This window comes from Sceloporus occidentalis, unplaced genomic scaffold (genome assembly GCF_023333645.1).
Source record: "Sceloporus occidentalis isolate IW3139 unplaced genomic scaffold, rSceOcc1.0.p SCAF_6, whole genome shotgun sequence".
NCBI classification, from domain to species: Eukaryota; Metazoa; Chordata; class Lepidosauria; order Squamata; family Phrynosomatidae; genus Sceloporus; species Sceloporus occidentalis.
The window spans coordinates 101,320,031-101,335,005 of NW_028316986.1; the positions used below are offsets into that span (position 1 = coordinate 101,320,031).

A 14,975-nucleotide genomic window follows, 5' to 3' on the forward strand; every position below is an offset into this window, starting at 1 on the left:
CCCTTGAAACTTGCTAGAATCTATAAGAACCAAAAATCCGACTGCTGGAATGTGGAAAGCCCCGGGCTCATCTATACATATGTGGTGGTATTGTGATTGTGTTAAAAAATATTGGACACAAATCCATAAGAAAATGCAACAATATATTAAATTGGTAAGTTAAGTTTGATGCAAAATTATTTTTATTGGGTATGATTTCAGATACTAAAACATGGTAATAGTAAGATTCATATACCCCCCTCCCCCCCCCAAAAAAAACCTGCCTTCAATTTATACATGAGATTGAATTACAGACTATTATATATAGTAGCTTTCTTTACCTTGTAGGCAGAAGAGAGAAATTTTGTTATAGGTGATTATTTATCAGGGACATTATTATTATTATTATTATTATTATTATTAACCTTTATTTATAAAGTGCTGTAAATTTACACAGCGCTGTACATACAATCTTTTTAATTAGACAGTTCCCTGCCCTCAGGCTTACAATCTAAAAAGACATGACATAAAAGGAGAAGGGAAAGGTGGTGGGGCTAGTAGGCTAATACATATAAAGTACGTAGCAATACAGGACAATGATGCTTTATTTGTATTGGCAAGATTTTACCACTGATTTAAGGATCTGTGGCATAAATCAAAATGCTGCTTCTACCTAGATTGGGCTCAATGCATCAATGGAACTTGCTAAACAACACTTATGTAAGTTCCATTGATTCAAGAGCCCTACTCTAGTGTGAATAGCTGTTAATTAGTTGTAACAAGTGAATCATGACCTAACATGTTTAGCATAAAAAAGATGGTTTGGAATGTTTTAATGAAGCTAAATTTATTAGTAGGGAGTCAGCACGTTTCAGAAATTCATGGTATTTTCAGCAATGCAAAAGGTTTTTCAATCCTGAGCTGGGAATGTCCTTCCTTCCCACAATGTTTTTGGTGTTTTTGATCTCTGGAGAATGGGAAAGTGTGTAAATTTCATGAAAAAGTTGAATTTTTTAAAAAATCACCTTTCTTATACTGCTTTATTTTTTCTTATTCCACCCAACTAGTTGGAGGAACTCTTGGTCTTCATTGTATTGTCCTCTCAGCAGCACTAGGAATGGAGCCATCAGACAAGTACTTGTTCAAGCACAGGGGATCCTATTTTATCCCAGGTCTGATTACACCGGAATACATTGATTCACTGGAGGACTTTGAAATCAGAGACAGTGACGTATTTCTGGTCACTTACCCCAAATCAGGTAGAACTGGAACTTTTTAAACTCAGAAAATATTATCCTTTTTAAATAAATAAATAAATAAATAAATAAATAAATAAAATTTTTAATTAAATGATATGCAAACCATACCTAAAAATACAATCCAAATAAAAAAGATAACATGTAAGTACAAAATTGTAAAACCAGCAGGGTAGATGTCTTTTTGGATATCGGTTTAAAGAGGATATCTTTAAGAGGTTTTCCAACCATAACATTCAGAATAAAACTTCGGGAACTCTTCTGATATTTTGTTTGGGGAGATGTAATGGTTATGAGAGTTTTTCATAGCTGTAATAATCCTATTATTGGCTTTCATTTTAGCCAATCTTGCTAGTCATTTCGAATTTTTATTATTGTTTTCATTGAAGTAAGCCTTAGTATAGTGCAGTTGTGTCTGTTACTTGTGTAAATCTAGTTCTTCAATTTCAGCCTTTTGGGTTTTTTTTGTTATAACATTCTGAGTTTTGGGGGATTCTGGCATTGTTTATGAGAGATTGAAAGTTGTTCAATTTGAATTAGTAATTCTAATCTTCTCCCCTCTGTTATCTTTTTTTGTTTGGAACCCTACTGAATTATTAGTCTGCTGAGAAATGCTTTTAAGGTATTTCATAACAATGCTTTTGATGTATTGTCAGATTTATTCTCTGAATAGACATTATTAATAATGTAATAAATAATAAATAAAACTTATTTATATCCCGTTTTTTGTTTCAACAATCTAAGCAATGTACAACATTAAAATGCTACAACAATATATACAATCTCCCCCCTTAAAAAGGATTAAACAGTTCTAGCGATTAAAATTACAAAGACTAGAATCTAAAAACAATAGAACAATAGTGGGCAGAGTCATCACATATATATGTCTGTGGGGGGATCTTTACCTGGCCGGGTGCTATCCTCAAAAGGCCTGCCAGAAGAGGTCCATCCTGACAACTTTCCTAAAGCTATCTATGTTGGTAATTTGACGGATCTCGTCCAGCAGGCTATTCCATAAGGTGGGAGCGATCGCGGAAAAAGTCCTCTGGGAGGCCGCAGTCAATCTGGTCTTTACAGATTGCAACAATTTCCTCCCAGAGGATCTGAGTGAATGGGGTGGATTATACGGAAGAGGGCGATTCCTTAAATAGGTTAGGCCCAGGCCATGAAGGGCTTTAAAGGTAATAACCAACACCTTGTACTGTGCCTGGAAACTAATAGGCAGCCAGTGATATGGTCACTCCTAGTTGTTCCTGTAATCACTCTGGCTGCCATATTCTGTACCAGTTGAAGTTTCTAGACTAGGCACAAGGGTAGCCTCATGTAGAGCGCATTGCAAAAATCAAGTCTTGAGGTTACCAATGTGTGTACTACAGTTTCAAGGTCCCCCGGTTCCAGGAAAGGGCGCAGCTGGTGTATCAGCCAAAGCTGATAGCAGGTGCCCTTGACCGTCACATTCACCTGATTTCTCATCTGAAGCGACAAGTCAAGAAGCACCCCCAAACTGCAAACACAATCCTTCGAGGGGAGCATGAGCCCCTCTAGGACTGGAGGTTGCAACCTGATACCTGGTTTAGGGGCCCCTACCATAAGTACCTCCATTTTGTCTGGATTCAGCTTGAGCTTGTTTTCGCTCATCCAGTCCATTACTGCTGCAAGACATTGACTGGAGGGGAGAAATGCCATCTGCCGTCATCCTTCTACATTTTTCAATGTCTTCTAGAGTTTTTAAATAGTCTTCATTGGAAAGGTGTGTCTTTCCCAATATTTCTAAGATTTATTCCAGCAAGCTTTTTAAAATCACACAGGGCTGGTTTTATAGGGGGTTGGGGGGCTTGGTTTAGATTATTTTAATATTGTATATTTTAAATTTTGTATGTTTTAAAACATTTTACTGTTTTAAGTGGATTATTTTAATTGTTTTTAATGTGCTGGTTTTTTTTTTTTGTGTGTGTGTGTATAGTAAGACGCCTTGGGTCCCAACTTGAGAGAAACGTGGGTTAAAAACAAACAAACATATAAATAGAAGTATTAGATGCAACTTCAAGTATCCAATGAATGATTAAGGGGGAATGGTCAGAGTAAAGGATTGGTTCGATTGAGGAATTGATCACCTTTCCTAGTAGTGATTTAGAAACTAAGAAGTGATCAATCTTCGAGTATATTTTATGAGCTATGGAGAAGAATGTGAAATCTTTCTCTGTATGATGTAAGATGCGCCATTGATCAAACAATCCTGAATCTTTGATGATTTGTACAAAAGGTGGGGGACCATAAGTAGAGGGCTTGGGGGGGTCATGATCTATTTAAATGCACATGTAAGACTTCATTTGAATCCTCTCCTGTCACTATGTTTCCCCTGGCCACTTCAGTTAAATGTTGTAAAAATGACAAGCTTGTCAAGTCGTGTCTGACCATAGGGGGTGGTGCTCATCTCCATTACTAAGCCAAAGAGCCAGCCTTGCCAGAGAATACTCTGTGATCATGTGGCCAGCATGAATACTATAAACAAAACAAACAAAAATCTGGCAAAATACAGAGACAAAGCTGTGTTAGCCTGGAATATGCAAAGGGATCTCGTAGCACCTTTGAGACTAACTGAGCAAAAGATGTCATAACATAAGCTTTCATAGACATGGTCTACTTCCTCAGATTAGGTAAGGAACTGAAAGCACATAGCGAAGCAGCAAATAAAGAGGAGACAAGCTCCACATGCTAAAAGATGGTCAACTGTTTATTAGTGTTTAAAAAGCCCAACATGTTTTGGCCACACTAGGTCTTTGGGCTGGATATTTAGAAGACATAATTTATATCTGGAGAGATGATAATGAAGACCTAAAACAGTTCCATATAAGGATTAATAACATAAACAGACATATTAAATTTGATTTTAATTACAGTAACAATTCTGTTTTTAGAATTTGGGGTTCATCTTCATATGACTCTTCAATCCATATGTCCTTCATTTTATTATCCCTTTTATATAGCTCTTCTGTGTATTTCATCCAGTGTCTTTATTCCTTCCTGATTTTGAATTATGCTGTTTTTATTGTCACAGAATGTCCCAGCCCTTGGTTAGAATTTTTCTTTGATTTCCTAGATCTTTTGGAATAGGTCTCTTATTCTTCCCTTTTTGTTGTTGTCTTCTATCTATTTAAATTGATTGTTGTAGTAATTGTCTATCTATTCGCACCATTCGTTGAACTGTAGCATCCATGGTGTGATGAACTGACTCACAAACCAGCCAATCAGAAGCCAGAGACTCTAAGCCAATCAGGTGCTGGCTGAGGAGTTTGAAGATTCCGCTTGGCAGTTGGTTTTAGTCAGTTAGGGTTTGGAATCCTGAGGGATGAAGCTGGTGTTCAGTTGGGGAACAGTAGAGTCCAAGAGAGGACTGTGTTCCAGGAGATCCTGAGGGAACAGCATTTTGTTAGAGTGGGGTGTTGATCATAGACCAAGAAAGGGTCAGATAGGTCCAGAGAGGGGCAGTATTAGTTTGGGAGTCTAGAGAAGAGAGACTCAGTGTAGCCAGACTCTGAAAGAGGGGTTTCGGTTACATAACCTCCTGAGGGATATTATAGCCTGTGTGGCTGAGTTATTAAATGGGATTTAAGAACAAACCTGTATATATGTAACCAAGAAAGACACAGTAACAACTTCATGTCCAAGGCGGGTTACAGACCACCATGAAAGTACGCGCGGAGCGTGTACTAGGGTTAAGGAGGTGCGGTGCTTCCGCACCTCCCTAACTCTAATACGCGCTCCACACGTAAAAAATGACGGTGGCCGTTCCAGACGGCCGCCATCATGAGGACGTCACGGCTGTGCCGCCTCTATACGGGGCGGTGCGGATGTGACGTCCTCGCTCCGTGCCAGGGCACCTAGGGCGCCCTTAGCACGAACCAGGAAGGAGCTCTGTTTCGGAGCTCCTTCCTAGTTTGCAGCGCCGCTTTGCTTCGCTGGGCGCAGTCTTCAGACGGCTGCACCCAGTGAAGCAAGGGAGAAAGGGGCCAAGCGGCCCCTTTCTCCTTCTCCCCACTGCCGCGGGGTGTCCTTGGGGCTTGAAGCCCCAAGGACACCCCTTTTCAGGCTGCGGGGAAGCGGCGTTTTGCCACTTCCCAGCAGCCTGAAAAGCAGCGGATCGGGGCCTCAGCGGCTGCCATTCTGGCCACTGAGGCCCCGATACACCGGGGAAAGGGGCGGGTACAGCCCATCCCAAATAGGCGGTCTGTAACCCGCCATAGTTACCTTTTTCCATTCTGTTTTAAAATAAACTTTTATTCTTGTTTGAATATCCACTTGGTCTGTGTTTTGAAATCAAACCACGCTACTGATCTTTAGAAACAAAGGGGTGTTGGACCATCATAGGAGAGTATCTTGGGGCCCTTCACATAAATTGGTGGCAGCGGTGGGATAACAAAAGTCCCAAGGTCCTGCCACAATAGAAAGGTTGTTCTTCACATAAATTAGGTGGGAGCAGGGTCTAAAGAGCCAGTGTCAAGGTGAAGGGTGGGCAGAGACCTTTCACATAAATTGGTGGCAGTGGTGGGGTTTCTTTTTTTCATTTTCTGGAGATTTTCCCTCTGTCCTGGCCATTTTTCTATCATCCCCTCTGATTAAGGCCAATGTATCTATTATTTTGGCCGCTTCAGATATGGTTTTAGGTTGTCAGTCCTGAACCAACCACCTATATTCCTGGGGAATGACATTATAAAACTGTTCCAAGCCTATCAGACTTTGTAACTCATCCTTTGTTGTTATTTTAGACCCCTCAATCCAACTTTTAAACAAATAATCCAGTCTGCATCCCATATGGGTATACATTTCATCACCTTTTCTTTTAATCGCACAAAATTCTCTTCTGTGGTGCTCTGGAGTTAGTCCAAATCTCTGTTTTACCATGTCCTTAAACAGATTGTAATTTTGGGCCTCATCTGGCCTCATTTCTGCATAAATTTCTGTCAGACCACCACTAATTTGTGACCTCACACAGCTCATCCTTTCTTCTTTTATGTTTAATTCTTCACAAGTTCTCTCAAAGTTAGTAAAGAAGGTCTCAATATTGTCTCCTTTATAATATCGTGGAAACCGTTCCATGTGAATTTGAGGTATTCTGTTTACCTCAGCCATCATCTGAGTTTGAGAGATTCCCTGTTCTAAACTACTCATCCAAAGCTGATGGTCCATTTCAGCTTGTCTTACCCTCAGTCTTCCTAACTCAATCTCTTTTTCCCTTTCAATTTTGGCCATTTCAATTTCTTTTTCTCTACAAAGTCTCTCACTTTCTATCTTGGCCATTACAATTCTTTCTTTTATTTTCCAAATCTCTACATTCTCTTGAGGTTCAGAAATTATGGTGTCAACGCTAGCCACCATTTCTTCTCCGACTTCCTCCTCCATCATTTCCGGCCCTGCGGGAGGCTTGACTTTCTTAGGAGGCATTGTTGATAGTATTTCCTTACAATTACCTCAACGTTTTACCTCAGGAAATACTCTTATTTTACTATGCCTCAACTGAGTTAAAAGAATCCACTTGGATTTAAAGTCAGACTAGTGATTCCCTACGTTACCACAATTTTTTACCTCAGGAATCATGTCTATTTAACCAGGTCTCAACTATACATAGAGGCTCCACTTTCCCTCAAATCAGATTAGTGATTCCTTACATTTACCACTGCCGTTTACTTCAGGAATCACAAAGTGTGCTTTTTCTTGTTGCATTAGTCTCTTACCAATGCCCTGTATGTTTACCTCAGAGACTAGTCCTATCTAGGGTTGTCAGTTTTCAAGTGACAACCTCAGGAACTCCTGGAACACAGTCCTTCTTGGACTCTACTGTTCCCCAACTGAACACCAGCTCCTCCCTCAGGATTCCAAACCCTAACTGACTGAAACCAACTGCCAAGCGGAATGTTCAAACTCCTCAGCCAGCACCTGATTGGCTTAGAGTCTCTGGCTTCTGATTGGCTGGTTTGTGAGTCAGTTCATCACACATGGTTCTCAGTTTGATCCTGTCTCCCTTTTGTTTTGCTTCTCTTCTTTTTTACTGCTTGTAGCATTTTATCTGACATCCATGGTTTCTTCTCTTTCCTTTTGACTACTGTAAGTGTCTGTCTGCATTTTTCTTTTATTATGTCCCTGGCTTCTGACCACAGTTCTTCTGGTTCCTGGTCTACTGTGCTTAGTAGTTCAAATCTGTTCCTTGTAGTGACAATAAATAAATTTGGGTAATAGAAAGAATTTATAATAATAAAGAATATATTTTAAAGAAAAAAGTGATAGAAAAGATTCCAAGGTTGAAATCCTTGGTGCCTGCAGGCTGAAATGAAGATTTGGACCTGCAATCTTAAATTTAAATATAATAGAGAAAGGATATATTAGAATCCATATTAGTATGGATATGATTTTAATATGATGACATGAATAGAATGAGCAACTGTCTTTGTTTGCGATTTCCTCAGATGCATGGAAAAATATGGCAGACACACTCCAAGAAGCTTAAAAAGAACATGACATATCTGAAACAATTACAAAATGAAACACAGACAAATTTAGATGTATGAAGTATAACTGACTGTATCTGAGAGTCAAAAGAGAAAAATGCAAACATTCCTGCAGGCAGACATTTGAAGCAAGTTATAATGATTTCTCTTTTCCAATAACAAAAGTACTGTGGACGCTTCCTATACCTAGGAGTTAGGTTAAGGGGCCCCATGGATGGCAAAAAACCTGGAAAGCCGCACCCCATATTATTCAATGAAGGTGATACGTGCGTAGATGCTTCTGTGTTTTTGTGTGCATGTAGTGCTTTTGAATAATATGGGATGTGGTAGTCTGCAGGTGGTCAAGCCTGCAGATTGCCAAGACACCAATAGGAAGGGTCTGCTGTACAGTTACGTTCTGTGATAAAGAGGGGTGACATCAACCCTTTGCAGGGCAATGGTAATTTTTAATTATTGTTATAGTAATCTTGGTGTGGCCTCCCTGGATGGCAGAGGAAGAATATTATCTGGTTCAAGTGCTGGCACTTGCTATGCTTCAGGCTGCTCACTCAGGCTGTGTTGTGGGTCTTGGCACCACTATGGACTGGATGTGAGGAAAGTGGCTATACTGACAGAGCTAGCAGCTTATGATATTCAACGTTTCTTTTTAAAAATAATTAAAAAGAAACTCTTTTGGTTGCTTTGGAGAAATAGAGAAAAGGAAAGTAACTTTATAAATAAATGGAACAATCATGGTAACTGACTGTGTTTGGGGGCATGAAATGACAATGGCAACAAATTAATGTTCAAAAAGAAAACCCCAAACAAAAATCCCTTTGTTGATCTGAATCAGCCACAGATGGCTGTGCTTCTATTCCCGTCCCTTCTTCATTTCTTTTCCAGCATTGCAATGTAAATATGTTCCTTGAGAAATATGGGTGATCTTTTCCTTTATGTTACATTGAATGGGGAATGCTCAAACATGCCTTAAATCAGGCTGTTTATATTTACACAGGCACCATATGGACACAGAATATTTTGAGCCTGATTTATCATGAAGGTCATCGAAATGGAACTGAAGATGCTGACCTGCCAGACAGAGTTCCATGGCTGGAGTACAATGCCCGCAATAGAGATTACGTCAATCGCCCATCACCTCGTCTCTTTACCACCCATCTACCCCATTATTTAGTGCCAAAGGGGTTAAGAAAGGGAAAAGCAAAGGTATGAGAAGAATGGGATTTGAGAGAAAGTCCCATCCCCACATTTGAGCGATCAGAAAATTTTAACTCACTGGAGATTTTTAACATCTTTGCTTCTTCAGATTATTTATGTGGCCAGAAACCCAAAGGATGTCTTAGTCTCAAGCTATCATTTTTCCAAACTTTCTCCCATAAGTGAAAAAGTAGAAGACTTTGAAATTCTCATGGAGAGGTTTCTGACTGGTAAAGGTAAGCATTAGTAGATTTAGAACAGTTATTTTGCCTCTGCATCGTTTATATGATGCCTCGATCCAATACAGGGAAAGGCGGGATACAAATATATTGTTGTTGTTGTTGTTGTTGTTGTTGTTGTTATTTGCCCAGAAATTGAAATGTGGAGTGACGAGTGATTTCTCTCACCGTGAAGTGAATTGGAAGCTGAATCACACAAGCATACCACAGGGGATGTGCAGATTGGCCATTAAGGCCGGCCTGGGGGCAGAGTCAGGGCAGGTGTCCATACAATGCATGCCCTGACTCCAGCCCCATGGCGACATGATGCCACTCGCCGCTCCACATGGTATGAAGCGTCATGGTACTCCTCTAGCGCTGCATTTACACAATGCAGTGCCAAAGGAGCACCTTAAAGCCACTGCGCTGTGGCTATCACACCCTTTCCAGGGTGCAAAAAGGAGCCACTTTTCATGGCTCCTTTTTGCACCATGGAAAGGCCAGATTGGGGCTGCAGCATGTGGTTACCGCAGCCCCGATCTGGCACAGCTGGAGGCAGCTACAGGCCACCCCTTAGGAGTGGTCTACACAGTCTGATAGATACATTTTAGTATGGTGAACACATGAATTTTTGGGATATATCTCAATATATTTCTGGTTCATTATCAGTATTTCTGGTTCATTATCAGTAAATCATATTCACATTGCCTTTTTATTATATTAAAAGGAGAGGTACTGCAGAAGGAAAAAAAAAAAAGGGGGGGGGGGAATCCTGACCCATGACATAGTGCTGCCTGAGGCATTAAGGAAAATGATGTCTCATTCCATGCCATGACTGAAAGCCAGTGAGACCAGATGTTCAATCTTCCTTCAAGGCAGGAGGAAGGCTTCAGATGGTGACAGAAGCATTTGAGGGACATACAAGTCCCTATTTTCTGTCCCTCAGAATCATCTTCAGGAGGCATCTTCCTTACTCTGTCTACCTGAAGCACCAGGCCTCACATAAAATCGAAGCATTCAGAACTTCTGTCTGAAACTAATGATGCACTGGAACTTTTCTGCACAACACAAAGCAATCTATAATGCCCAACTCTGTCTTCAACTACTCTAACATTTACTCTGTCTCTTACAAGTATTAGGTAATTTATGGCTAGATCATATAGAAGACTGGTCTGCTCAGAGAAGCAACCTGAATATTCTCTTCCTTCTGTATGAAGAAATGAAGAAGGTAAGGCACAGCACAGCTTGTCCACTTGGTATTAAAAAGCCATGGAAACTTACCCAGATTTGTCAGATAGTCTAAGGCTGGGGGACAGGACAGGCAAGTGGAGATCATTAAGTGGAATTAGAGGTTATATTGATGATAAATACCAACAAATTGAAACCTAATGTTACTGATAACTCCCCTTCCCCCATTCCCTCTTTCTCCATAAAAACTTACTTTGGGAAAGAATTGACCATTGACATGCCCTTCACTGTTAAGGAAATGTATCATATATTCATCGCCTATTCTTGCATTAAAATCTCCCATTACAATAATTGGGCAGAAAGGAAACTGTTGGTTTATTTCTTCCATTTGATACTCTAAGATCTCCCAGATATTAGAATCATAATATTTTGAGCCTTTTGGGGGAATGTACACATTAATGCAGATCATTTTAACCCCTTTTTAACTGGTCAGTTGAATAATTTGTAAATATGGAAAATCAATTTCTATTGTTTGAATTTCAATATTCAGATTAGTGGACACACCAAAAGCAGGCCACCTCTGCTTCTTCCTTTCTTTTGATCCTTTTTTGCTAGTATTGAGAGTATTTGAAAGCCTTCTAACTCAATTTTTTGAGTCCATGTTTCTTATAGACCGAACATATGAAATTGGGACAAGTACTCTATAAAGCCCAAGTCCCTCCTCTTATTTCCCCAGCCAGAAATGTTCCAGGACATTAATTGAAATAGTTCAACTGGGTATTCTATGTCTGACAAGGAGTTATTAGTTATATGGTCATCTACTCCAAGTCAGTTTCCTAAGGACAGAAGTTTCCTTCTGGTATCCAGATTTGCTTCAGGAGCAGGACTAGTTTCCTTCAGAGGGCTTATAAGGCGCTCACCCTGATATATAGCAGGATTTATGAGATGCTTATCTTTGACCATTTTTATTTGATTCAGTTGATTCTTGGTTAGGATGTTTTCATTCTCTAGCTCTATATTTCTATTGAATAATGTTTCCCTCCAATATGATATAGCTTGTCCATCTAGGGACTTTTTAGTGATGGTTATGTCAGGGTATAATGTGCCAAGTTTATATCTAGATTCCTCTGGTCTGGCACAATTAGAAAATCACTTATTTGTTAACTAATACAGCTGTTATGTTTAACACTGCTAGATTTGCTGTGAAAGCAGCTAAACTTAGATTAGACTTTGAGGATAAAGGCCTGCATGGGAATCTGCAGCAGACAGATTATATTAATTTGAATAGAGTATGGAAAATTGTGATGTTTTTGTATGAAATATTTTGGTAATTTTAGTGTAAACATATTGCTCTGTATGTTATAGAGCTAATTGACTGTGAAAGTTTTAACAGGTTTTAATTATTTTTGTAATTTGATGGCTATAACCTGTATTTGGTTGTCATGAATAAACTGTTGTTTATCTGTTGTTAAGGAAATGCAACAGGCCTTTCCCACATCAATAGTGTCTCTTGAAATGATTCCTTTATGTTCATCTATATACTACATTGAGTGGCAGGGGTCAGAGGTGGAAATAGAAAGGAAAATAGATCCAAACCTGTAAGGTTACAAAGTTCTTCCAACATTTAAATATTTATGTCAAGGATAGATTTTAAGCCTCTCCAGTGGCTGAGAAGATAACCAGTAAAACTACAATGTAAATAAAACTGTAAGTTACTGAAACAATGCAACATTAAATAACATTTACGTAGCTACTACTAAAGGTATTTCGACTTACTATGGGAGTGTAACAGCAGAGTAGTATACAAAATCAAACTAGCATATAAAGATTTTATTTCTTTTTTTATTTCTTATCACATTGTTCTTACTGTCCAGTCTAGCCTGTGAAATTAATAATCCTTAATTAAGAGGATTTATGCATGTTATAGCTAAGTCCTGTCTCATTTTAGGATCTAAGAAGCTCTGTACTGAAAATATGCAACTTCCTAGGCAAGAGATTGACAGAAGAGGAGTTGGATGATGTTGTGGATAAGGCTTCATTTGGCAAAATGAGTGTGGATCATAGAGCTAATTATACAACTGTGTCCTCTGAATTCCTAGATTTCACCAAAGGACGCTTTCTGCGCAAAGGTCAGTCAGTGGCCAATAATAGCCTATGTGGTGGAGCTTGTGTGTATAATTCGTAGCCTTAGCCGACCTCTATTCACACAAATTTTAGCCAGATAGAAAAATGTTTTCAATTTTTCAGGCTTAGATCAACATCATTTTATTGTGCTGAACTGAACTACTTTATATTCTCTATTATGGCAATTTTCACCTGTATGGTATGGCTTCATTTGTGAGCACTGAAATAAGGGCTGAACAACTGCAGTGAGACTTTAAGTCAATTTTCTGCCTCAGAAACCCCCAGGAGGTGCATGAAGTGCTAAAAATGCTAAAATAGATAGACAGAGGAAATGGCTGGAAGCTTACTTCTGGTTTTGAAAACATAGTATTTACACAAATGTTAAAGAATGCATGGGAGCTTTGAAATCTGTTAAAAAGTGAATTAGCACACCAACAAGCTTCCAAAAGGTAGTGTCACACAAAAATGCATCAGTTCTCCACAGTAAGGATTTTGCCTTTGGGCCACTACACCATCCCTCTTATGGATAATGGATGCTAACTATCACTGTCATCTCCATTTCTCTCTCAATGTTATGCCAGGTACTGTTGGAGACTGGAAAAACATGATGACGGTTGCACAAAGTGAAAGGTTTGACAGTATCTTCAAGGAGAGGATGGAAAAGCTGCCCTTCAAGTTCTGCTGGGATATCAGTGAATTTTGACACACAATGAAATAACCTGCCTGTTTTGCTTTGTACATATTTTTAATTTGGTGAAGCAACAGATTTGTTCTAACTTGTTTCCAAATCAGCTTGCAAATTTTGGTGGATAAAGTGACACAATGCCTTTATGTACAAAATTTTGTATTTTTCATTTGGTCAGAGACAATGTACAGTGCACTGCAATGGTTTGAGAATTAGAAAAGATTCAAAGATAATTGCTTTACATATTCTGCACTGCTAATAAAATGTGTTTTGGATCAGATCCTATGAAAATGTGAACATTTACTTTTGGTGCAAACAATCTTTCAAAAGTGGATTTTTGGCAGGAATGGAGATACAGAAGTAAATATGTTGTTTTGTTTAGAGTGTTTATATCCTGCTCTTCAGCCACAAAGGCCCTCAGAGCACCTTACAAATTGTTAATCAGACAGTTCCCTGCTCTCAGGCTTAAAATCTAAAAACACATGACACCAAAGGAGAAGGGAATGGCAGAGGGGAAGGGGTTGAAGTCTGCTGGCTCTTTTCTCCCTCCAAGGCCAGGGCAACGGCCGTTGGGATGGATGGACAAACCTTCATCTGTCTCTGGGCTAGGCATGGTAGCGCTGTGCCTGCTTCTTCTCTCACTCTGAGGGCAGTTTTTAAAGAAATCACCCTTGTGAGCAGCAGATCTGATTCAAGAAGGGGAGATTTACCCGTGCCAATGCATTTGACCCAATGTGTAATTTGGTTTTAAGAAAGCCAACCATTTTGCATATTGTTTCATGTTAAATATGTTCAGAACTCTTGATCACATACTGTACTGTCTCCTGAGTTTAAAATTTCACAATCCTGAGAACTAACAAAATGAAAAGACAAATAAAGGACAAATACACTTTGAAGTCTTCTAACAAAACAAAAAGTGCATCTGAATTGAATTTATTTTTTAATTGATTGTCCTAAATTGAAAATTCTAAATAAACTTAATCTCAGAATTAAGTGAATGTTTAACTTAATAACTAAATGAGACACATAGCCAAACAACTAACGGATTTTACAGTCCCCAACTGGATATAAACCATTTTAAACTCTTGAATTTTACTTAACTTGCAAAGCTTCAGTGGAAAAAATAGAATCATCACAAACTGGAATTATTGAAAGGTAAAACAAATGTTTACGAATTTGTGTCTGTAATGGGTGGCATGTGTTTGAATGCAGAGACAGACATGCACTTTGGATGGCAAGAAAGCCTATTTTTTGACATGTTTTGAATTTATGGTGAATTAGGATTTCTTTGAAGTGATATATTGAAAGTGAAGCTACAAAAATTCCATTGAGATAGAAATGTGAAAGTCATCAAAACCACCCAAGGGGGCACCATAAAGAGTTTTGGATGGGATGAGATTTAAAAAGGCATGTGTAAGGAATGGAAACAGCGACATCACCCAGGAAACATACAGATGAGTAGCCAGTGTTTCTAGGGAGAAGGTCAGAAGGGTTGAGGCTCACATTAAGTCCATGCTCTTAGGAGAGGTTAACAATAAGGCAGTTGTGGGATGACTTTGGAGAAGATAGTAAAATGCTAGTGGGTGACTGAGAGGAGGATGTACTGTCCAAGATGCACAGAATGTAAAGGATCCAACAAAGAGGGGTGCCAAAGTTGCCCATAGAGGGATGTGTCAATCAAACAATACTTGCTATCTGGCTTAGCGGGTATACAAGACAGGATGTTTCTGTAGTAGAAGCTTGCTTGTGGAAATCCCCCCTAAGTTACATCAGGATCACCACATTCTTCTTGTGCTAGAGACAAGCAGTCAATATTGCAATATGCTAA

The 14,975-nt window shown here is 39.1% G+C and overlaps 1 protein-coding gene across 2 annotated transcripts; it reads left to right on the forward strand.

Moving 5' to 3' along the window:
- The first annotated feature begins 849 nt into the window (after positions 1-849).
- Positions 850-13,900, forward strand: LOC149311187 (amine sulfotransferase-like). Of its 2 annotated transcripts, none has more exons than XM_089530533.1 (6): positions 850-1,238; positions 8,733-8,941; positions 9,042-9,168; positions 10,284-10,378; positions 12,287-12,467; positions 13,044-13,897. In XM_089530533.1, the coding sequence occupies exons 1-6, from the start codon at positions 1,097-1,099 to the stop codon at positions 13,163-13,165; spliced, it is 876 nt and encodes a 291-aa protein (XP_089386659.1). In that variant the 5' UTR covers positions 850-1,096; the 3' UTR covers positions 13,166-13,897. The 2 variants fall into 2 exon arrangements, with proteins under 2 accessions (XP_089386659.1, XP_089386660.1); XM_089530534.1 differs by lacking the exon at positions 850-1,238 and adding an exon at positions 6,560-7,209 and having other exon boundaries at positions 13,044-13,900.
- Positions 13,901-14,975: the final 1,075 nt, after the last annotated feature.

Coding starts and splice junctions, on each gene's coding strand:
- LOC149311187 (XM_089530533.1), top strand. CDS start 1,097: ATGGAGCCATCAGACAAGTACTTGTTCAAGCACAGGGGATCCTATTTT. Junction 8,942..9,041: donor TAAGAAAGGGAAAAGCAAAG/GTATGAGAAGAA, acceptor TTGCTTCTTCAG/ATTATTTATGTGGCCAGAAA. Junction 10,379..12,286: donor TGTATGAAGAAATGAAGAAG/GTAAGGCACAGC, acceptor GTCTCATTTTAG/GATCTAAGAAGCTCTGTACT.